The 23,791-nt window shown below is 45.1% G+C and overlaps 8 protein-coding genes across 8 annotated transcripts; 5 read left to right on the top strand and 3 right to left on the bottom strand.

Moving 5' to 3' along the window:
* Positions 1-351: 351 nt before the first annotated feature.
* AOL_s00169g258 (uncharacterized protein) lies at positions 352-1,148 on the bottom strand (the record flags this gene model as incomplete). The annotated part of the gene is made up of 2 exons (XM_011127615.1): positions 352-591; positions 756-1,148. The coding sequence occupies 2 exons, from the start codon at positions 1,146-1,148 to the stop codon at positions 352-354; spliced, it is 633 nt and encodes a 210-aa protein (XP_011125917.1).
* A 1,214-nt stretch (positions 1,149-2,362) lies between these two features.
* AOL_s00169g259 (uncharacterized protein) lies at positions 2,363-3,361 on the top strand (the record flags this gene model as incomplete). The annotated part of the gene is made up of 2 exons (XM_011127616.1): positions 2,363-2,755; positions 2,840-3,361. 2 exons carry the CDS (start codon positions 2,363-2,365, stop codon positions 3,359-3,361), a joined length of 915 nt encoding a protein of 304 aa, XP_011125918.1.
* Positions 3,362-7,424: 4,063 nt separating this feature from the next.
* Positions 7,425-8,702, top strand: AOL_s00169g260 (uncharacterized protein; the record flags this gene model as incomplete). The annotated part of the gene is made up of 2 exons (XM_011127617.1): positions 7,425-7,626; positions 7,702-8,702. 2 exons carry the CDS (start codon positions 7,425-7,427, stop codon positions 8,700-8,702), a joined length of 1,203 nt encoding a protein of 400 aa, XP_011125919.1.
* Positions 8,703-9,477: 775 nt separating this feature from the next.
* On the bottom strand, positions 9,478-10,882 carry AOL_s00169g261 (uncharacterized protein; the record flags this gene model as incomplete). The annotated part of the gene is made up of 4 exons (XM_011127618.1): positions 9,478-9,956; positions 10,026-10,200; positions 10,542-10,683; positions 10,758-10,882. 4 exons carry the CDS (start codon positions 10,880-10,882, stop codon positions 9,478-9,480), a joined length of 921 nt encoding a protein of 306 aa, XP_011125920.1.
* Positions 10,883-12,072: 1,190 nt separating this feature from the next.
* On the bottom strand, positions 12,073-13,531 carry AOL_s00169g262 (uncharacterized protein; the record flags this gene model as incomplete). The annotated part of the gene is made up of 4 exons (XM_011127619.1): positions 12,073-12,323; positions 12,412-12,931; positions 13,039-13,192; positions 13,293-13,531. The coding sequence occupies 4 exons, from the start codon at positions 13,529-13,531 to the stop codon at positions 12,073-12,075; spliced, it is 1,164 nt and encodes a 387-aa protein (XP_011125921.1).
* Positions 13,532-16,010: 2,479 nt separating this feature from the next.
* Positions 16,011-16,439, top strand: AOL_s00169g263 (uncharacterized protein; the record flags this gene model as incomplete). The annotated part of the gene is made up of 1 exon (XM_011127620.1): positions 16,011-16,439. The coding sequence occupies one exon, from the start codon at positions 16,011-16,013 to the stop codon at positions 16,437-16,439; it is 429 nt and encodes a 142-aa protein (XP_011125922.1).
* Positions 16,440-17,839: 1,400 nt separating this feature from the next.
* Positions 17,840-19,069, top strand: AOL_s00169g264 (uncharacterized protein; the record flags this gene model as incomplete). The annotated part of the gene is made up of 3 exons (XM_011127621.1): positions 17,840-17,939; positions 18,003-18,093; positions 18,193-19,069. The coding sequence occupies 3 exons, from the start codon at positions 17,840-17,842 to the stop codon at positions 19,067-19,069; spliced, it is 1,068 nt and encodes a 355-aa protein (XP_011125923.1).
* A 1,585-nt stretch (positions 19,070-20,654) lies between these two features.
* Positions 20,655-22,714, top strand: AOL_s00169g265 (uncharacterized protein; the record flags this gene model as incomplete). Its single annotated transcript, XM_011127622.1, has 3 exons — positions 20,655-21,389; positions 21,457-22,314; positions 22,589-22,714. The coding sequence occupies 3 exons, from the start codon at positions 20,655-20,657 to the stop codon at positions 22,712-22,714; spliced, it is 1,719 nt and encodes a 572-aa protein (XP_011125924.1).
* Between the last annotated feature and the right edge of the window lie 1,077 nt (positions 22,715-23,791).

Raw genomic sequence — 23,791 nt, forward strand, 5'->3', positions numbered from 1 at the left:
AATGCTTGCAGAGTGCTACAAGTCGGCTTTGCAACAAAAACAGTGAAAAGCCTTGACGGATTAGAGAATCAGATATCGAGGCGTATATTGATAACAGCCACTAGTAGTACTAGTATTGGATATATCCATATTCAATTTACTATTAACACGCATCTCCTTCGCCTATCAAACAATCGACGTAGCGGATAGACCGGAAAATGAGAATGAGAAAGAGAGAGAAGGGGCTGCGCTTCTCGTCATATAGACAGTCTCAATCACACCAATCTAATTAAGACTACATCAATGACATTTAAAATCCTCCGCGACCCGCTTTATCACTTCTTAATTAAACGACCCCTCAAATTTGGGTTATTAGGAAGTCCATGATATAGTATACATTGTGAAAGCTAACAAGCCCAACAGCGGTGGGTTGACTGATCGATTCGCACCAGAGGACTTAGATGTAGTATCTGGCGGTGGGTTCGAGGTTTGAGTCGGAAGAGTTGCAGTACCCGTGTAGTCTGGATCCACGGATGCGACTATCCTTGATCCGTTTCTGCAATTCCCTGGAACTGCAGCGGCGGCCCCTTCGACGAATTTGATGGCAGCGCACTGGAAAATGAGTGTTAATGTGGTTAGTTATACTTTAGTCTCGTATTTAGGTGATAACTTCTGGGGGATCGTCATGAAAATGATGCACTAGATTGAATCTCAACCCGATAGCCTTCCAAGTTGGCTGGCGATTGATAATAAAATCGATAGAATAGAATTCTCACCTGGTACAACATTCCATCAACGGCTGTCTGCACTACCTGCAAAACTGCATCTTTTCCAATCCAATCCGCATACCCTGGCACAGTTCCCAGACAAAAATTGCCCATGCCATCTTGCCTAATGTTTGGCAATAAATCCACAAACTCGTCGGGTTTCTCTAATAATGCCGCTCGGATCTGCCACAGTGCGTTCGGGTGAGTGGAAACGACACCGATAGGATAGCCGGCGATGGGCCAATCGGTGACCGTACTACGGCTGGTGATGTCAAAACCACCGCAGGGAGCCTCTACTTCGTTAATATCGTTGAAGCCGAGAGATGTAGGGACTTGGAGGACAAAATGGGCGGCTGTGAACGGAATGAGAGCTAGTAGAAAGGGGAAATTTGAAAGATTCATATTTTCTCGTTAAGATGAAGAAACGACAGACAAATCCAGTCACGAGAAGTGAGTTGACAGCTCAATCTATGATCTGACCGGAGCTTGAGAAGAATTTGGACGAATTGGAGATATAGACGTCGTGGTGAGAAATAGGACCTCGCTATAGATGATGTATCATGAATAGAGGCCTCCAGAAGAATCAAATCGAATAAGACTAAAAGTTATAGGTACGACTCAGAATAGTGCTAAAGAAAGAGAAAAGCTCACGAGTGTTATGTATCAACGGCAGAATGAGAAACGAAGTTAAGACTAGTCGACTTCACACTATTGGATGTATTCTACATGCACGTATATCCGGGGCGCCTTCGCTGTCTCTTAACTAGGTACTCTCATTACGCCACACAAATAAAAGTTGCACGAGTCCCTATCACGGAATCGGGCGTAACAAAACCTGTAGTGCTTGCTGCATTGGCTATCCCTCTCCAATCTCCCATCATTGGAATCCAAAACATCTAGCTAAATACCCACGGCAACAAGCAAACAATATTCACTGCTGCCGTGTGACCATAGAAAGTCGACACCAGTCATCCCCACACTCTAGTGACCATAGATGATGCATTGGTCCACCTCCTTTGTGGTATAATGTCTGGAAGACTATGATGCATTGTGAATCCCACGTCCATAAGACAGGGGTCGCCAGCCCGCTGAGCATGTTTGCGCAAGTTCCTGTATCGTATGAAAATGCAACACCAGAGGTGCGATGCCACACCAATCACATTTCGAGCTCGTGAGGAGTGCAGATGCAGTATACACAAGTGTTCGGCTGAATTGAACTGTCAATGCACATATCTGCGCCTGCCGGAAATGCACAAGCATATCAGGGTAGTGGCCTTGTTAGACCTGTGGAAAACGAAATGAAAGAGGCTTTTCAAATTAACATGATCTCTTTTTGGAGTTTCACCCAATGGGCTTCAACCTCCACTTCTTAGAAGTCAAACTAGAAGCGGCTCCCCTATATATCTCCATGCATTTATAAATATAGCGTACCACAGAACAAATTCTTTCTCCCTTCAATTAATATCTCCTCTTGCTGACTGCCCTCTGTTTTTTCTGACCACACTCGCTTTAGCCTGGCAGGACTTACAAATACACTATACGTGTGAATTCGTGAATACCGCTCACGTCTTTGGTTCTACTATCCATTCGTTTTCTAGATTTAAAGACAGCCCATCATGCTCAGCAAGCTCATCGCAATTGCCTCTATTTCTTCTCTTGCCAGAGCCCATTATTTTTTGCAAAGCCCTCCAAGCATCGGTTTTGACGATGTTAAACTGACCGAAACTCCCTGTGGTGGTTTCGACGCTACCGATCGCAGTGGTGGTGTTACTGAGTGGCCAGTCAGCGGGTTTCCCTTCAGCGTCATCACAACCCATTTAGATGTCATATGGACTTTTAAAGCCGCGCTTCTTAGCGACGTATCAAATTTCATTGATATATACCCGAATGTTCGCCAGACAGGCATCTCAGAGTTTTGCTTACCCGCACTTCCCGGCATCGAAGCGTGGATCGGACAGGATGCAGTGTTTCAAGTGGTGCAACAGGCTCCAGATGGATATCTTTATCAGGTATGTAGATCTATAGAGTTACATAAATGTTCTCTATCTCTTTTCATGAGCCCAGAAACTCATTGCTAAATCATGACGATCTAGTGCTCTGCCATCAAGTTTGTTTCCGGGGGCCCGGCACTCACCGGGGACTGCAGTAACTCAACGAGCGTACGAGCAAGTATAATCCCTGGGACTGGTCCAAGACCGCCTGTTCAATCTTCATCTACGACAACGCGCCGCTTTACAACGACCTCGATCAGCTCAACTACATCGACGATTCCTGATCCAGAGCCTACCGAGGATCCAAACACAGAGAGTTCGACAACTCCAGTGACCACAGCCGATTCATCTACACGCGCTCACGAGGAAACTACTACCACTGTGGAGCCTACTTCTATGCCCACTGAAGGGCCAACCACAGTACCCACCACCCATCACTCCAATGATCATACAGACATTCCAACCTACGCACCAACTCCAAGTGGAAGTGGCTCCCCAACTATTTCAATGAACTCCACCACCACCCTACCGACCGTGCCCCCAGCGTACACCGGTACTGCTAGTACTGGCAAGAGCATTAGTTTCCTTGCTATTTTTATAGCAGTAGCAGTTTGTTTGTTGTAGGCAAAACCGAAGTACCGGTGTGGACTGTCAGTTAATAGTCAGCAACCCCGGAGTCCGTTCTGCAGCTAACCCATACCAACCTCACTAGTACAATGTAATAGTATATCTTATATCCTAGCCATGATACCCACTCATCCTAAACAGAGTGTTCATAAAGTATCTTTTTTCAACAAAGGGAAAGCTGCGAGCTCATGTTTCTTGTGTTTTTGGAGCCGAAGCTAAAACTGGGGGTTTGAGACGGTTGAGACTTATAGTTGCAAGCCAAGGCCAGGCTATCTCGTCGCCAGAGTTTCGCAGAGGAGAACTTATGATTCCTCTTTCAGCTTTACGCGTAGCTTAATTACGGGGCGAAGGTTCGTTATTAGGTTTAAGGCCAAATTCGTTACTTCAGTACATAATATTCTGTAAATTAAATACCGTATAGATCTGAACCTGAAAATTAATAAATAATACACTTACTCCAAATTCCAACACTGACATTGACCTCATGTGCGGATTAATATCACATACCAACGAGACCACGTATACCGGGTATAAGTCGTCAAATTAATACTTCTCAATATCCCATTCTATATCAAAAGACGGAGATTAAGAGAAAGGAAACCCCTTTCAGGTTTATGAACACATACATCAGTAAACTTATTAACGACGTATGTAACAAAGATATCGTAGCATAATGAACTCCAAACAAAATTTTAGGTGGCTGGAGGAGCCCCCAGAACAATCATTAAACCCATCCAGATAATACTATAATTAGAAGAAAAAACATATAATAGAATATAAATCATAGATCTAAAATAAGGAAGCGCCAGATCCAGACCTCAGAATTCGTAGAAGAATATTAACTTTATTATTGTAACCATGGCCATGAGTTGATGCTGCCTAATAGGAAACCCTGGGCTCTTTTGACAATCCTCACTTCACAAACTTATCTCCTCTCCAGTTCGCCGTGTTATTTCTTTTGTCACTTGTCTATTTAAACCGTTATGTTCGCTGTTGTGTATTTAGGGAGCCAAGCAACAAGTTATTAATCCGTATACACACTAATACCTCACCCTCTCTGTGGCATATGTGTGTTACCTTGATACCTTGACTAGTCTATACACAATTCCTTACACAAAATATCGATGAACAAATAAATCCCACCATCTTTACGTATCAACTTAGATTCATCAACCATACTGTTTGTAAGCTCAATTTTAATTATCATTACTGAAGTTAGGGATTGTTTAGGATTTAAAACTAGATATATATTGATGAATTTTAAGTCCCTGTAAAGGAAAACCAAACACCGTGGCTATGGCGTATATTTTTGGCCTATACAAAGTAGTTTTTGTCTTAAGGAAATATAACAGCAGTCAAAGGCTAGATCTATAGATTGGAAACCAGAATTGATAATTTTAGGTAGTTATGCATCAAGATGTGAAAAGTAATAGTTGAAGATAAAGCTTATGTGATGCTTTTCGTTTTTCTGTTTTCTATATCTTTCATTTGTCTCGTACCCAGACCTAGAAGATCTTTCATGTGCTCCCTCAAACAAGCTGCAGGAATGGCTATAGTTTTCCACAATTGTACAGCCCAGCTATTCAAATCTTTAGTTATGCGCCGATGGATTCTTCGGATGTTTACTTAAGGTCCAACACTCGACAACATATCTCACTTTCCCTCACACGAGAAATCTAGAGTCAGTGTCGATTAACCCTTTGTCTGTTACGCAATTCTATTCTTTGGCCCGTTTTATTGTTCAAAGTATCGATATATATTGTTAAAATGGGTCAATTTCCTATAGCTATATCCCGAAACCAACAAATATAGCGCTACCTTACCATACCTCTTCTCACATTCTTGTTTTGACCTCAATGAAGCGCCACCTTATACAGAGCCCTTTGGCGAGGAATTTTGATAATCCTCCTGTTGTGGCCTAACTTAAACATTTCCGTCGACCGGACCAGAAGGAGCTACTTCGGCCAAGGGCCGACCCTCCGCATCAGTATTGGTTTCATTTCTCATATTTATAAAAAAAATGTGCACTTCTAATAGTTGATGCAAATTATTAGCACTTAAACTTTTGCTCTTTGCCGATCTCAACGATCCGCTGTTCTAACAGTTAGGAGGAAGGCTTCATGTATACAGAGAAATAAATAATATTATAATTACAAAATCACGAGATAATTTGGTGTACAAACCAATCATACTCTACTAAATAGATAACATCTGTTCTTCCCGCAGAATAATTTAAGTCATAACAGGCAAGTTCAATCAAATAAACCTCTATACAACTCAAGGCAGAAATAGAAATCGGCTGGTGGCACCATCAGAATGACAGTCGTCTAAATTCTGCAATCGCAAAATATTTATAAATATCGGCGACATTGTTGGCGATAGATAGGATCGCGTTCTGATAGGACGCCACTCAAAATCAAGTTTCTGTTACCCACACCGCCTGATCTGATACCGTCGAGACATGAGCTCTTAATCCAGTCCAAGTACCCCATTCAAGCGGGATTTGGGTCAATTTAATCTGTGAAGTTGATGGGACCCTATTCATACACTCGGAAATGACGGTCTATTCCAAACTACGAAACCAAAATAACATTATTATTGCTCACACCGCACATTCTAGTCGTGGACAAATATAAAGAATATTTCATCTTAGGATTATTTTTAAGAATAATGTTACGCGATCAACTGAGGGAGTGGCAACAAAACCCGCCCAGTATCTTGATGGTTCTGATAACTGTTCTGGGTAACAGCGGGTCCTCAAATCAGCCACGCAAAAAAAAACCCCAGAGATAATAGTGCCTACCTTCCGTAAGGTAAAATGAAATGGATCCATTCCTCTTTTTGATAGATACCAGTCGAGTCCTGGGTATAATATCGTTCTTTTTCATCCTCGGCTTCTCTCTTCAATGACAGAATCGTAAGGAGTCAGACAGTTGCTGTTCTTCGAAAATACCTGTGGGTGCAAAACTACTTCATTCTAACGTAGAGCTTGTTGGAGCTTTCATCAAATGCTAAATTTTATCCATATTTTAGCTCTGATCCTAAATTATAAAGTCGCACCATATCAGTTGTGCTGAGATAGGAACTTCTACCAATCTCAAGATCTCCAACTCGGCCTTGACAAAAAGCACTTTTCACCAGCGGTATATACCTAACAGGTAGTCGCGGGATCGGGGAATCGATGGAATTGTGCATAATGGATGGCTAAAGGGTGCATCTGGGCTGAAGTATCTAGTGACAGTTAATTCTAGTAGATTGAGAGACGATGATGCGCCCCTAATCGCCAAGTTTTGTATAACAGATGACACTTCATTTACTATTATAGGCGATCAAGTGAGACGATATTAGTTTTAGCCAAAGCCGCGGCATAAATCTATTAATCTTGACCGGTCAGTTATGGATGCATACGAACCTATATTCTCCATTCTGGTGTATATATGTAGAGTCACTTTGGATATTGCAAAGAGATGGATATTCGGGCGTTTTCTAGCAGAAGGTTCTAGACCTTACTGAGACTGCAATGGAATGCATGATGGTACTCTCCAAGTGTAGATAGATAGATATCTAGATATTTTTGTAGCTAAAAATAGATCCTAGTTAAGATGACGTCGATGGACAAGGTTTGTTGAACATTTGTACATCATAGGATTATGCAAGTCGTCAAGAAGTTATGCCCGTCACGATATATAAGGTATGTGGTATGACGAAGAATCAAAAGTCCAATTTTATTAAATTATTATATAATTTAATCTAGAAGTCTTCTACATGTGTTATGGATTTAAGTAAGATCAGGTGCCGCCGAAAGAAGAAGTTGAGGGGTTTGAGAATGGAGGTAGGTACTTCTGTAAACAGCATATTTTGCTCTGGAAGAACATCCAACACTGTGTTTATAAGTAGTACTTGATCACTGGCATGGTCCACAAACATCAACTCCCAACCGCGGTAACCCCACTTAGGCTATATAGCCTCTAAACTGCCACCCTTATCAATTCCTCCCTAACTAAGGAGCGGTTCACGCGACAAACATTTCCTTCAGTGTCACCGTTGTAAAGTTTCCGAAATGAGTTCGTCTAAGATCAGATCGCGGAGACGCGGAAACGAGGACTGGTTATGGAAGGGTGTGAGCAGTCATCAGTTGATCGGTACAATCGATTACACAACATTGGAGCCCGATAGCTCCTTGGTATCCAGCGCATCCAAGCCGGAGCTACTTTGCACCTATGACTGGCAAGATAGACCTAACCCCACGGTCCTAGTTCCAGGTTAGCCAACCATGTTTTCTTTGTTCAAAAATTTCAGAGTTATAGCTAAAAGGGTTTGTCGTTTTATGTTTACAGGGAATGCTCCTGTCTGGACGGATCAACAGCTCCCTATTACCATCCCCGAAGACCATGGGGTTTACTTTGTCGACCAGAACGCTGCACGACTACCGGAATACCCGCTCGAGCCAGTTTTCCACGCGACAGCCTCTATGAACCCTTCCTTTCGATTTGATGATGTCGATGTAGTAGTAAACCGAAATACTCTGAGAAAACTCTTCGAATTCAGCAAGAATAGCTTCGTAGAAAGCTTCCGGGTTAATCTCTACATCGTCAAAAACACCTTGTTTATAGAACGTTGTTCCCAAATAACAACAGAGAGAGTTAGACAGAACGGGGGTTACGGCAGGACTTTCGAAAAGCAGTTTACTAAGAGCACGAATAAGAGCACCGGCCACCACCGTGTCTTGCGGTACCACCTTGGAATGTTAAATTGTGTCGTGCGTTTTGAGGTCGATGCCTCTTATCAAGAGAATCAGAGTGAGCAGGTTGGAGGCTTGTCCAACGGGTCGCTGGCGACTGCGATTGAAGGGTTGAATCTCGAAAGCTCGAAAAGAAGCGATACAGAAGCATTTTCACCAAAATTCCTAGAAAGCAGTAGGCTTAAGAGCATATTTACGGCCGAGGAAGCAACGCCACAGTCGATAGCCGCAGAAATAAAAACATTCACTGAGAAACGCGGGCTTCGTCGGCATTTAAGGATTCCCCAGCTCTGGTTCGGCCGAACGCATTGGCTAATTGCCGGCCGTCACAATAACGGGACATTTGACGAGATTGACGTTTCGTACGTTAAACCTGAGGAGTTCATTGACTGGGAAATCCAGTTTCAAGAACCCCTACGGAAGATGGTCACGGTCATCGCTCAGTTAAGAGATATCGTCGAAAAGAACAAGGGATTCCACTGCGTCGCCATATTTGAACAAAAGGAAAGACCGAAGGTTATCAAAATTTACGCCTCTAGTTCCCCAGGCAAAAAACCCTTACCAAGGAGCCTGATTGAGCACTTCTGGACTTCTTGAAGTGAGAGGGCCGTTACAGAGGCGCCATAAGCCTGTCTTCAGGATCTTTCTTTCTATAGAGATTTACTGCTTGTCCGGCGAAGAGAATAAACTTCAACTAGTTCATGATGCTGCTGGCCGTTGACTTCTTGACCTATGCATGCATGCACCCAAATTAGTACATATCACTCAAGAAGAACTTTCTGTTTCCAACGAGAGCAAGTCAGTTGATTTTGAGCCCTGAAAAGGAGAAGCTGGGGTATTATATGAACTTCTGTCCCTGGTGGAAACGGACCCTTTACGAAATTAATCTCAGAATCAGTCCCTTGCTGGCTTGGCATCTCATTCTCACTGTTAGTTATTAGTAGTTACTGCATGTTATTCATAGTGGTATTTCAAAGAGGTGTCTACTTCGAATATTCCCATTACGGTGGTAGATATGTTAACAAATTCAAAGGATATATTTTCTGTATTATTTAATATTTTGAATATTCAGCAGCCTGCTGCCAATGCTCATGGTATAAAATAGCTCGAGTATCTTTGCAGAATCTAGATAGTCTATCTTGTCAAGCCATCTGGTATTTTATTCCTCCGTTTCTCTCAGTGTATATTTTGGTTCTTGATTTTCGCTCAGCGCTCCTAATTTAGATCTACTAACTCGGCGGGCGACTTAGAACATCGACCCCGCAACACAACAGAAACAACACAAGCTTACGATAAAAATGACTCGATCGGACTAGTCTGATAAACTAGACAATGATCGAATTCTCAATTCTTACCACTAGATCTTATCCTTTTAAACCGGTAAAGATTCAGTACTCTGCTGGTTTGTAATAGTGACGTTGATGTCTCTGGTCCTGACAATTCCATCGGAGTTCTTCGCCACAATTTCTTCCTCGCTTTCGTTCCGAGTGTGGCCCTCTTTTCCTCCACGAATCTTGGTCTGTCGTCTAGTATCGTCGCTGACACCCAATCTGCTTAACTGTACACCGCCATCGGATCTTGATCTTCCAGTCCAGCCATCGTTCGAACGGGTTGGGTATCCGTATGAGTGTCCGTATGAAGAGGATTTAAAGACGCCCTTGAATAACGGTCGGAGTGGTGGCGCGGAGGCAGTAATGATCGCGAGGTTAATTTCGATATTTGAGAAAAGCAGGATAAAAATCGCATCGTACGAAACGTCCTTGGTATTCTGGTAAAGCCAAAGTGCCCAAATACGACTAACACTTGCGAGTACCGCGATGAAACCGATGAAGAAGATTCCGACTAACGCGACTGTGAAGGAGGCGGATTTGGTTAGCAAGCGGTCGGGAAATTTGCGAAATAGGCGATAGTTACACATACTTCTTTTCCGTTTTTGGATTTGAATCGTCATTAGAACGGGTATCGGGAGACACAAGATAAGTATGTCGGTGAGAATGTTGATTGAAGCACTGGTATAGTATAGAACGCTGAGGTTCATACAGCCTGTTGGGAAAGTCACAGACCACGACATGCTAGGTTTGGGACACTCAAACATCTATATGACTCTGATTGTTAGTCTTGGGGCCGACTTTCCCGCGTCTAGGGGGGGTTCCGAGAGCCTACGTAAACGAATTCTATGGCAATAGTGTATGCCAGAACCAAGCCTATTGTTGACCATATTGCAATCTGATATGGTTTTTGTGGCGATATCCCTTTGTAGAATGACAAGATGGAGAGTTTTATGATACAGAGGACGATTGGGTATATTAGTTGGTACGCATACCAGTGTTTTAGAGTAGGAATCAGTGCATCAAAAGTCTTGGGATTGTAACTTGGATATTAGATCGTCTGTCGTATTTTTAGAAGGGAGATTTATATAAAGCTTTTCGAACTTACAATAGTCTCGATATGCTTTCCAGTTCCGTGGGAAACATGGAAATAGTTGAGAACTCCTAAGACCCAGGCGAGTACCAATCCCACGAGAATAAGCCAATCGTCGAGGCCAATTTTCCTAATGAGGACGGCACGACAGTAGAATCTATTAAACAATGGTGTAAATCAGCTGGTCGATCTTTTCTACGATTTGATGATAAGATAGGAATGAGATATAACCTTAAACTAACGACAGCTAGGGAGCATATTAGAAGTGCAAATGTGATTCCGTAGAACAGCGGCTGTCGGGTCTCTGCCGCATAAACAGGATCTAATTCTGGAGGAGGCGGTAGGCTGTCGGACATGTTGAAGTTATTTTTTCATGTCACATATACAGACGGTGCTTCTAGGTAGTGGTCGAAACGTTTGCCCGTTCTGAGGAGGAGATCTCGAAGAATTCCCTTCGGAGATATACTCATGCGGAATTCAATAGCGATAGGGACGATCTTTTGTCTATTGTGGAATGTGGAATGTGGTATTACTATCTGGCGTTTTGACAATCCCATTTCGCGGATCGATCGAGTGGGGCCCTCCTCTTTAAACATCCTTTAAACCCTTAGCATCTCTACCTCATCTCGTGAATTAGAACCCAATCGAGCTAAGGGTTTCTGACGAGAGCAGGTCGCAGAATATATTGTACCCCGTGTTGCATTTTGAAGCTATGTTAACATTGTCTAGACTTTAGTTTTTTATATATTGAGATATGTTATTTGATATTATAGTCGACATCTACTCCTGAAAGTGTTCTTATGCAGCTGCCTTATGGTTCGTCTGCTGGCTCAAGTAATCAGGTCCCTGTTCGATCGGTTGCATCAATGATCGGGGTCTGATGTCTTTTCCTTGCAAGTGCATAAACTAACATTCAAAAATTCCGACCAGGACGAAAGGGTCAGACAGCGGACGGATTCAGGAAATATTGCAAGACAAGGATTTGCTGTGTGTTTGTGGCACAGAACTTAAGCCCCGGTAGTTACCGTCTCATATCCCAGGATATCCTTGCTACGGCCTGGTTTCCGAGTTGATACGCTCAGATGTTTTAGCTTCTCCCAGCCAGGGAAGCCGGCTGGAAGCCGGCTTGGAACCACTTAGCGAGGAGCGCCTCGCTGTGCAACCAAGTCGATTTATGATTTAATAACCTCAGCTACAATATCGCAGGTCAACCCTTGAGAAGGAACGCCCTGGATTAGGCGAGGGATTTTGTTGCATGTTTTTTGTTGCATGTTTTGGTACTCCTGCATACATAGTCTCTTTCGAGATCGCCTAGCTTATGCTGTTAATCTCGCCCCTTTTCGCATTTTTGACAATGCATACGAGGCAAAGACTTGGCCTCGGTCGAAGGGATATCGCGGTAAGAAAATAATTTAGAGCATTAAAATTTAGTAATTAAAATCTAATCTAGTGAAACTATCAACTAAGGTCTGGAACCAAACAACTGACAGGCCTGCAGGCAACTCGGAAACCTTCAAATCTACTGTACACACATGAATTTGCACTTTTACGGTTTCTCATAAGTATAACAGAGGAAATCTTGCGTGTTCAGAAGCGCGCTCAGTGGGGCGTTAGGAGCGAGTTTCCCGATATTGATCTGAAAGTTAGCGGTGACATTTCCTGCGCTCAGATTGTCATAATCGAATGGAACAATTGGGCCAGAAACTTCGGTTAGTGATCTTGGCAGGTTTTTCTTCTGCCACTGCCACTGCCAAAACACCCTATCTATATTGGCATGGTGGAGATAGAAGAGAGGATCTGTCTCAGATGTTGATTAGATTCAGTTGTCACTTGTCAAAGTGTATCCCGGACGGGATAAACATCGCTTGAATACGGTGTTACTTACCGCCAGGGCTATTATGAGCATCGCCAATGGTACCAAGGGCACCCCCGACACCAAAATGACCAGATCCGTGAATGTTTGGGATTGTGAAATCTGGTTCCCTCTCAAGACGACGAGTGAAATGGCCATAGTCTGGGGTGTCCCACACCCAATTGATATTGCTTTGACTCCCCCATTTCATAAGCGGGCGAGAAAAGTCTCGAGTCAGACAGCGGGGATTGTAGCCTGTGGACTCGCCCGGACCTATGTTGACCGTGAATTTGGGGTACGCAAATGGTCCGTTGGGTACGCAGCCACCACCAGTTCGGTCTGGAATGCCGAATGGGTTATCACCATTCTTGTAAGGTCCATTGCCCCCAAAGCCTGTAGAAGGGTTGAAAATAGGCCATTTGTCCATGTCTAAGCCAGAAGCATTGTCGTGTTCCCAATCCCAGTATGGCTGTGCACCATTATAATTGCAAAGATTTCTTAAATAGTACTCATAGGTGGCAATGAAGTATCTGTGCCAGAGAACAAAGTGTCCCTAGTTTACGGAGTTAGAATCATCACGTCGACCAAAGCCAAAAGAGGAAAAGTCATTCTCATCGAGGCACGGCTCGGAGAGTTACAATTTGAGAAGGGGAAACTTACGACCCAATGGATGGTAGGAGTCTGCTCAGAGTGTGTCCCTTGAAAGTCATCGAAAATGTTCTTGGCTCCGGGGATACCGCTGATACTTTTCTTTTTAGTCAAACATTGAACGGCTGCAATGTATTTGGATTTCTCGGAGTTGGAGAGTTTTCGCCTGGTCCAGAATTTATGTTAACGGGATGAAAAATAAGATCTCCGCAAGAAGAAGAAGCTTGTTATCGGCAAGGGCAAGGAATTTAAATGATCATGCTTACCATGACTTCCTGACTACTGGTTTGCATCGTGGACTACAGAACGCTTTTGAAGGGGTAGGCCATGGCAGGAGGGGGGAGACACCTGACGGCTTGAGAGCCCCTGCAGTATCTTCCAACGCAGGGGCAGCAACCACCTCTGCAGGGGCTGGGGCTGGACAACGAGGGAGAACAACTGCAGAAACATGCGATGATATCGCTAATCCTATAAAGGAAGCGGTAGCGGTAGGCCAAAACTTCATGATGATAATAGAAGAATAGAAAAGTCCTAAGGAGTAAAACTAAGGAAGGGATGATCAGGATGATCCTTTGCGCCGTAAAGTCACAATGATATAGTCTCTTTGGAAAAGATTGACGGTGAACCTTGGGTTAGGAGTTGGAAGAGGTAGGGCCAAAGGTACGTTCCAGGCCACCTTATATAGCTCTGCTTTGGTAAACCATTTCCACGTGGGTCCACCTCAAACATGATACAAGGATCATTTCCTTAGATGAAGTTGATAATGCACGAGGCAGGCAAAACGGGTCTCAATTTCCCTTCTGGACTCTTGCTATTGGAAGTCGTTTGGGTGAAGGGGAATATCGTTACGAATCTCCAAGGCTATCGGCACCCGGACGGCATTTATTTTCGGTAGGGTGGATCAATTTAGCCCTAACGGAGAGGATATTCACAAAGAGGTACATATAAAAGGTGTAGTGGTCAAAGATTGTAAATATTTGCCAACGTTTTCCAATGCAGCAGCCACGAGCTGGCGAGATTGCTATATCTAGGATCATTTAACCCGGAATACATGCATTCTATCGATAATTCCATAGATGGCTAGCACTGGGTAGCAAACTTTGCCGAACACCACAGCAGTACATTTGCACACAAGAAGTTACGCCTATCCAAGTGATGGGATGGGCGAACTTACAAGGTAGCTCCATGCAACCACCAACTTTTGTAAGATATTAGAGGTGCTTGATACCCAAGTATTTGCTTGAGAAATTGACGTCCCAAGAAAAACCGAGCGTATAGTATGTTGTAAGGCTCCCCTTCTTTTTTGCTTTCCTTCTTTCCTTCTTTCTCTTTCGGCAACGTTTACACATCGATACGATGACCCGCTGTTGGCACTGCCCTGGCAGCCCTGCGCTAGACAGTCTGTTCGAAACTGCAGCCCGTGTTCCCGTTGTTGAAAATAATACCAATGGAAAAACACAACACAACACAAAAGGCACATAATCGTTCAGGCAAGGGTTCAGGCTGCAAGGTGGTGTAGAACGCACGTTGTGGGTTAAGTGGCGATCATTCAAGAGGTCTGACGTTCGTGACGGCCTTTGCGGGCTAACGCAGCCTAAGCCGCATGTCGATATTATGTTTTGTTTGGGTGTCACTTTTTTCGTGCACCTGGAAGCCGTGCTATACGCTTAGGGCACAGCAACACACAAGTTGGCTGGTCTTATTCCGTAATGGGCAATTTGGGACGTGAAGATTCGTGGCTTGCAGAAGCGATATAAGTATTATATGAAACACGGCGACGCTAGTTCACGAACAAAAACTAGCGTCTGTTCGCTTCTTAGCACAAGCCGTAATGGAAATGCCCAGGAATATATAGAATATTGTCAAACCGTCTTGTTTATCGGGTGAGCATCGCGGGACCGTTATACCCTGAGACATCGTTCTAAGAGATCACTGCATGACCCATCAACGAATGTTTTCCACTAGATATCTTTTGCATACGCACGCAGCTGTTCGATGAACAGAACAACATTTAGCGTGCTTAGGAAGGTAACAGTATCACCAATTATCCAGGGAGTTGATGTGACCTTGTGTTCGTTAGCATTTTCCTGTGAGGACCAGGCAAGAAAGAACGGTAACACGTACAACTAGGCCTGGCTCGTCATATATCAAATGAAGATACCAAGTAGACCCAATAGCAACTATTGCCGGGACACATGGTACTACATCTGCAGCTGCTCCAATTTGTCTTGCTTTAAATAATATCGCCCCACCTACAACTGCCGCTTGCATTTGAGCTTCCTGGAGATCGCCACCGCCTGCCTTGATCTCAACAACAGCGAAAGCAGGCGTATCATTAAAACCAGGGTGGGCGAACGGGGAGAAGGTTTCATCGATCTCCACTGTAGTGGATTTACTTGACGGCAAAGTCGACCGAACTTGTTGTTGTAGAGTTGGTTTATTTGCATAACAATGTCGGGTCGTAGAGAAGGCGTCTTCATAGGTAGTATATTGGAGTGCACGTTGGTGTTTTCTCTACTATGTGTCCGAAAGCTGAGGACCCGCAAAGGTACCCATTTTATCGACTCTTACATTTCTATTACTTGAAGGGAGCCCCGCCTATCCTTCGACAAACCACCCAAAAGATCTTTCGCCATATCCGACCAGACGCTCTCCGTCGCATCGTCGCGTTAGTTGCGGAGGCTGTCCTCATAGTATGATGCTACATAGTCGACTAGATCAACTCCGTATTTTGGGGAGCTACTGAAGAGAGAAATCGGGAAGTCATTATCAGGAAATTGTGTTACGAGGCTATCCTGCAGCCAGTTAACCCCCTGTATCAACTAATAGTTGACTAACATACATACTCGAGCCGATGAAGGCAAAACACTGTCCTGTAAGTCTTTCGGAAGCAAGCTTTTTTGAGATCCAAGGCCGTCTGTGGGATTTTTCCGGAGGCGAGACGATGGGTCTGGCAGAAGACAAATTCAGGGGAGCATTTCGCCATGGTCGCCCGACGCACAGGGACTGAGGTAGATCCTCGGGATACCGTGGTCCTCACACTAACAGATTGCTTGTCCGGGCTACTGTTTCTTGACTGGGACCCGGCGCTTCGTTTCCCCGGGCTAGATCTCCTTGATCTAGGTTGCTTTGTCGAGGCGAGTCTCGAAAGGGGCTCTGCGAGTCTGCGGGAACTCAAATCTACATATGAAGCCAACGGAGTGTCATTTTGCGAAGTTAAGCTAAACCTCCGCTTGGTAGGTGAACCAGCACGCTTCGAAGGCGACAGCGATTCTTGGATGGTGAATGAGGCCTCGAGTTGCTCAACCATAACAACTTCATGGAGGCCATTGGACTCTTCCTCGGGCGGACGTAAGCCATGTCGATATCTGCGGTGTCCAAAAACGGGACATCGTGAATCTATTTGCGGATAGAGTCGCAAAGAGGGGAACTGTCATGCAGGTCATCGAAAATGGGGTAGTCAAGGCCGTCAGCTGTTTTCGTATGCCGTGGGCGTTTGCAGTCTCGGCCATCATCCCGGTATCCGTCTCCTGACCAAGGTCTCTTCAAGTTATCCATGATAACGCTAGCATGATATGTCAAGGACGCTAGAATTAGGAACTATCAATCTAATTGCGCTCTTTTAACGTAGGCTTTGGGTATTCAGGTGGGAAGCTCGCTTTCTTCGACCAGTGCGATGCAGCATGATGCCAAATCCAAGGTTTGTTGTTGTACGTTGTGTGTTCCCTATCTCGATATCTCGCGTGGTTCGTAGCTAGTCTCGGCACAAGGCATCGGCCGAGAGGTAAACAAAGGGTTTCAAAATGCAACATGGGGCAACGCAAACCTTTGCTGCGCCGAAGGAGTTTGCGTTGTCTACCTAGTAGTGACTATTACTGCTTTGCTCGGTTGTTCTAGTTTCGAGACTGTCCAGGCCCCTCAACTCGTCAGCAGCTATGCAATTGACCTCCAGGCTGGACCCCGTGTGTTGTCTGGTTTACGAGACCACTCCAGGCCTTAGTCCGCAGTCTCGTAACCACAGTTTGGGTACGAGACTGCTTAGTCCGGTTCTGTGCTCCATATGGGCATGTGTTGTTTCCTGATAGAACGGATGATTAGCATATGAGTGGGCAGTCTCGTAACTAACACGGTTTGGTTACGAGACTGGTGCATTGGTGAGTGGGGAAGGAAGAACTTAAGAGTGGCAGGAGGGATCCTGCAATATAACAGTTCCGACCCTTAAGGTCGATTACGTTAAGTGCTAACTATGGCGGTCTCGCAACCAATATTTTTTTGGCTACAAGGCTGGATACTCAGTCGCAGTTCGATTGCAAGAATGATGTTGCATTGAAACAATGAATTCCGCTTGCCGACGCCCGAATCCGAGGCAGACCGAACTACGATTGCGACCGCGACCAATTAACGCAAATCAGGAACCGCCATCAGGTGGGGCTCTAGTAGAATTACGAGCATCCCGGAACTCAGAACCACGCCAATCCTATCTTGGACTCATTCAGGTGTGTTTTGGACAGATTGGTTCAACAAAATGTGGGTTGTTGTACGCCACGCCGCATATATTCGGACTAGCATCACCGCTAGCTGCAAACTTTCATATCGAGAAGGCAAATAAAACATCGAGAAGTGGAGTAAAAGCTGCAAGAAACATCGGCGAGTATACCAACTTTAGCCGTCCGTTGGGGCTCCACTATGGGCCGAAATTTTATAAAAGGAGAAGGCAAGTGTCGATCTTTGGAGGGTTTAGAGAAAGGAACAACCTCCTGGCATCTACTCGCCGTCAAGTCAGAAACCCCTTCAACCTGTTTCGTGCGGCAAAATGTTAATCAAGTCTCTAATCGGGTTTACCCTCGCGGCGGCATCTAGTGCCGCTGTATTAGAGCGTAGAGCCGGATGCAATGCAGATAACTGCCTTCGCGGTATGTTTTTTCGTCAGACCGTATTCAATTTAGGAATAACCGCTAACAAACCGATAACTAAAGCTCTACGTGCCACTCAAATTGCCGGAAGACTTGAAGCGGCTTCCTCGGCATGCAATTCCTTTTGGGTCAGCACTGTTACTCCTTCCCTGTTGTAAGTGTCCCGAAACTAGCCGCGTGACCGGCTTTTTTTACATGGTGGCGATACAAATTTGAGATGTTCATGAGGCACCAGACTAATTGGAACACCTAGTACTGTGACCGAAACCGTGGTATCCTCCACGACTTTGATTTCGGAGTCATATACGACCGAGACCAACACCGCCAGTGAAACAATCACGTCGACGGTCTTCGAGGTCACAGCAGTCTCGGGCCCTCCAACATCTACAAGAACAGTTTTTACGCAAATTGCCTTTCCTGCCAAAGTTAAACGGTTTACAACGGCTACAGATGCATTCCCTTCTTGGGCCTCCGCCTGTTCCGGGGCGGTCCGTTTTACTAGTGCATGCTCCTGCATTGGTGTCACAACCGCTGTTACCGTTACCGCTCCCACCCCAACAACAACTGTCACAAGCACGTCCATAGCTTCTTCCTCCATTACCAACACTCTGACCGAAACAGATACCACTACTCTGACGTCTACCGAGACCGTGACATCTGTTACGTCTACACAAACAATCGGCAGTGTAGCAACTGCTTATGCAAACCAATTCAAGCTCCAAGTCCTCTGGACCCAAACAGGGGTGCTAAGATACGTTAAAATTTCATATGTGAATGGAGTGAATTGGCTGGTCCCCGTTGATGGTTTCGAAAATGGTTCAATCTTCTCCCTTGATAATTCCGGTGCTCTATTCTCACCACTTCCTGACGGATCCGGAGCATACGGGTCTGTATATGCCGTGATCCCGTCCTCGTCGAGCAACTCGGTAACCCTCAGAGCCGGCTCATCCGTCCCTTCTGGTTCTACGAAATTAATTTGCTCTATTGCGGCTATTGATGCCGCCACTACCTGCGCCATAGGTACAGTCGAAGGGTTCAGTCCAGCTCGTTGGTCTGCGAACACTTCCAATCTTGCCTTGAATAGGTCTACGCAAACAACTTATAACACTGTGAAAGCTGTTCCAATATAATCCTGTTCGTTCTTCTTTTTACTCAAGCCAAACAAACAGCCTTTTGGGCCTTCTCTTTAGGCGATATCGAATCCAATGACAGTTTGTGAAGTTATTTATCTAGATATTTAATAATATAGAACCACAATTTTGGGATATCTCATCCTCAAACTTTCAATGTATCAGCTAACCTCAAAATTATACTGTTTACCTTCTTGTCTATTGGTAGGTGCCATTTTCACACTGGCAATTGGTTAGTCTTGGCTGCAGCCGTAATAGAATAGTTGCGTTTAAATAATGTGCTCTGTGAACCCGCGGGCCCGTACCATCCGTACCATAACATGATGGGATAAATGACAGTTCTAGAAGTCAATTGAATGAATGGCGATTCGAGACTCACGTGCGCGCGCATGTAGTTAGCGGCTCCCAAGGAACGGTTTCGTCTACCAAATCATAGGAAAATCTTCTATGACTATTGATTTGGAAGGGATATTGAAGCGCTCTGGGTGCATCCCTTCAATTCAATGGAAATTACGTCATCATAGTAAAGAGAATATCATATAGAAGCCTTCTAGCTTTGGGTACGAGATAAATAGAGAGGGGGATCTCTGGATGGATTCCAATTTAGGTTTGACCTCTACAACCTTCGCCGCAACAACACAATGTTCGATCTTCTGAGATAAGGGAAAATTCTGGTTACGAGACTGAATTCAACTATTCAGTCGTTCGGGCCGTTGAAGTAGGCTACAGGGATGGCGTCTGGGAACGAGACTAGCTAAGCTACGGGGATAATATTACCATGCTAGGATCAGAGGAAGGCCAATTGATGCAATCTTGGTGGTCATGGATCACGCCGAATGTTGCCAGGGAAAATTCTTACCCGCAAGAGGTGGCATCATGTCTGCCGGGCCACTAAATAGGATATAATCAATTGGTATCACGCTCTTTCCGCCTAGGCAGGGGGGATACTGACAATCTGAATCCGCTATATATCCTGTCAACCGCCAACGAGTTTTGATTGATTTCTGGGATGTAAGACGGAGGACTCCTTGGTCATTGGTGAGCTTTTGCGGATCGGCACGGATCAGTCTTGGTGAAGCTGACAAAAGTGCTACAATTTTGCATATCCGGGTATATGACTGGCGAAGCTGAGTTCCCAGAAGCATGTACAGTAACTGATCGATTGTTAACTTGCCATTAATGCATTATAGGCCAATCCCTGGTCTGAAGGGGCAATCCCGCCAATCCCGCCAATCTCATATGATCATATCAAGGTTTTCCTTTTTAGCTACGGTTTCCAAAGCATGCTATCAAACCAGCGTTGTTCATCGATGTTACTAGCCTTGAGACCAGGCGCAGTGGTTTGTAGTACCGCAATAAAGCATGCAATCTGTAATGTGCTTGCTCATGCTGCTCTCGAGGCTAGCGCTCATCTAAAAGATTGGCGCCGCAACGCGAAAGTCTGGTTACGAGACTCGATCCCAGTCTCGAACACAAGAAGGGTCACCGAGACTAACCAGACTTGTGTGTTGCGCTACCAATTTTTCGATCCCCAACACTTTGTAAGGGAAGAATTAAAGAGTGTTGCTTTTGTTGCAAAGTGTACATGGAAATCCGTGAAGGTTGCCATGCCAATGAGCAACAAACATCCTCATTAAGTAACAGCCTCCATGGCTTCTGTATTCCAAAAACCTCTATGGATACTGGCATCAGGTTCCAAATTCAAGGTTATTCGATCTCGATACTGTCTCCCCATGAGATTGGAACGCTGCTCCCAACTTCCGAACTTGCAACATCTAAAATGGATTTCCAAAACGACGCCGACGAAACACCTCGCCCGAATCGCAGGGTCCAACACAGAATTCTGGGGCAACAGGTTTCCCGCCTATCCTTCACCAGTCCCTCGCTCATCGCCGATGCCTCCTTTGCTTCCAGTTCCTCAATCACTGTAAACTCCCTACTTAATACCGATCCGTTGGTGATAAATCCTGGCACACCAACTGGCGGAACGGACTTTTTTCGACGATCAGATATAGAGCGGTCGTCAACATCGGAGCCGGTTTCTCGTTCTCCATCACCTCGAAAACGGCGGCACCCTTCCTCGGTTAGTCAGTATGGTTCGGAAACTGTAGGCAAGAAAAGCAGTCGGTCAAATAGTCGGCATTCATCGGCTAGCAGTAGATCGGTTGCATCAGATGCTAGTACTGGTGTTCGAAGGATTGAATTTCCTCGAGGCGTCAAAGAGTGCGCCAAAAGATACTACGGCAGCCGCTGCTGGCTTTGTGAACATCCGCATCGCAAACTAAATATCGCGCATGTCGTCCCCAAAGCAGATATAGAGGTAAGGACTGATCGTACAGCTTTTGCTTAAGGTAACCTTTGCCAGGGCTTTGCTAAAACAGTATTAGTTCGAGAGTCATGTGTCAAGAGGTATATTACCGCTGACAGAGCTTCACGATATCAACAATGCAATTCCTTTATGCGTAGCCTGCCACGACCCGTTCGACGCTAAACCTCCGGGGTTTATTATTCTTCCCATCGACCTCGAGTGGTTTGTGGAATTTGAACGAGCAGACTTTAGTGATCGACAGCAGCTACTAAGGGAAGGCAAATCTAGATCTCGTATAGCCCCTACAGGCCAGATGTACCGTGCTCATTTGGAACGGGAGGGAAAGCTGGCTATTTTCCCTTCACCTGGCGCGAAGGGGGTGAACCGGTCCGTCACTCAGGAATGCCATGATGAAGGGGGCTTATATGAAGTCTACATGAGAACCGATCATTTAACGAACCATTGGGAAGACGGAGAGATCCTTGGGCTATTTTTACAAGGAAAGGCTTGGCATGGGAGTCCCACGGCCCTAATACTACATGCTGCTCGTGTTCTCGGCTATCCTGGTCGTGGGCAGCCGTGGGTGAGTGAAGAAAAGCTTCGTCTAATCTTTGAGCTCATTGTATTATGGGGAAGGGAGCCGACATCACCCCAAGAGAAGGATGAAAGTTTGGAAAGTTCTGCTAGCGGGGGTGTGCCGCAACAGCCAAACCCAGGGGCCGATGACCAGAGTCAGCAGGGCGAGGGTGAGCCCCCGCGCGGCCCACCAGGTTTTGACGACGGATTTCAAGGTGGATCCGCTGGGTCCGAGACTGCTGTTGGCACTGAAAGAGAGGGTTCTGGCTATAACGAATACAAAGGCCATTCAACTACACCTGTGGATTCAAAATTGGGAGATCGTTGGCAGTGGGGGCCTCTGCTGACCGCAAATGATGTCGTACGGTTTTTTAGTAGTGTTGGAATGTAAGGGACAGTTCAGATCATTATATTATATTTCTTTCAATAGCCTGGCGTAATGTGAGGGCTCGGATTTTAAATTACAGTTTATCAAATGATGCTATCGCTATTATGGAGCGAAAGAGACTGGTTAAAATATATTGAGGTGTTTAAGGATACCCAGTGTTTAGATGGCGTTTATGTTAACATAGGACTCCATTTATGTCATACTATCCATATTTACTATGGATTTCTTGAAGTTATTTGTTCCATAGCAACAGCGTGATATTTGTGCCAATGAGGATCATGATTCAGGAATTGCAACCTGGTTGAAAACGCAACGCGTTAACCTCGTCTTCACGGAATGGCGACAACAAGCAATCATTGCCAAGGCCCTGTGAACTGAAGCCATTCCTTCGGGATCTGATCTGAGGGCTACGAATTTGGCCTTTCAACGGATCTAGCCGCTAAGGGAGCTAAAGCCATAAAGCTAGTATTTCTTCGGTTACAAGCGTATCTAAATACGGATAGACACTTTCCATAAAGAACAATTTTAGTTGACTAAAAAATTTGATAGGTTTCTTCTTACGGCAAATATCCATTATCAAACGGTCACTATTTTCTGCATTTGAAAATACCACACTACACCAGACGTCCTATATCATTGACCTGGATCAAGGTTAGCTGTTGCGGCTGAAGTGGCGTTCTATGAGTGAATCACGCCAAAGCGCACAAATGCACAAAATATAATAAGATTAGAAAGAAACTGGTCCTCTTAAAGACCTCCTTGGCCCTGCCAGGAGCTGGGCAGAATCTTGCCCTGCATTCGATCAACATTGGCGTTCCTTGTGCCCAGACCTACATACGTTTCGCAAGCCACCAGACGACAAGACTTCGTATCGATACATATTTTGACTTTTGCGAAATGCCTTCTAAGTTTCCAATGGTTTACTTGAGCTTGTCACTTTTTTTTTGGCGGCTCGATCAGGGGCTCAGGTCCCAACGGCCGGTGTCTCTATCGTCTCCGACTCAGACTACGAGACCGCACGCCCATGTATCCAGACATGTCTCTGGTATAATGGCGGGCTTGGTCGTGGAGGAAATTCTGGCTTTGAAGACGTTGGCAAAGCACTGGGATGCGGTCAATCTCCAATAAATGCTTGTTATTGTTCCGACCGGTTGACGGCCAGCGCAACAAGTTATTTCAGCACTTGTATTAGCGATCTCTGCACCGCAATTACTGATCCTGCAGATTTGTCGAGTGCTTTGAGTATCTACGGACGATACTGTTCTACCGCAAATCAGGTATCTGCAGTAGTTACCTCGGCAAGGAATCCATCGGCAGGCCTAGAGACGAGTTCGTCGGCGACATCTGGACCTTCCCGTAAGTGTACCCCGATATCTGTGATCATTACACTGTCAATTCTTTTACCCTAAAGATTCTGAACTTTCTACAATGAGTTTTGCAGAACCCCAAA

The sequence above is a fragment of the Orbilia oligospora genome (genome assembly GCF_000225545.1).
Source record: "Orbilia oligospora ATCC 24927 unplaced genomic scaffold scaffold00169, whole genome shotgun sequence".
Classification (NCBI taxonomy): domain Eukaryota; kingdom Fungi; phylum Ascomycota; class Orbiliomycetes; order Orbiliales; family Orbiliaceae; genus Orbilia; species Orbilia oligospora.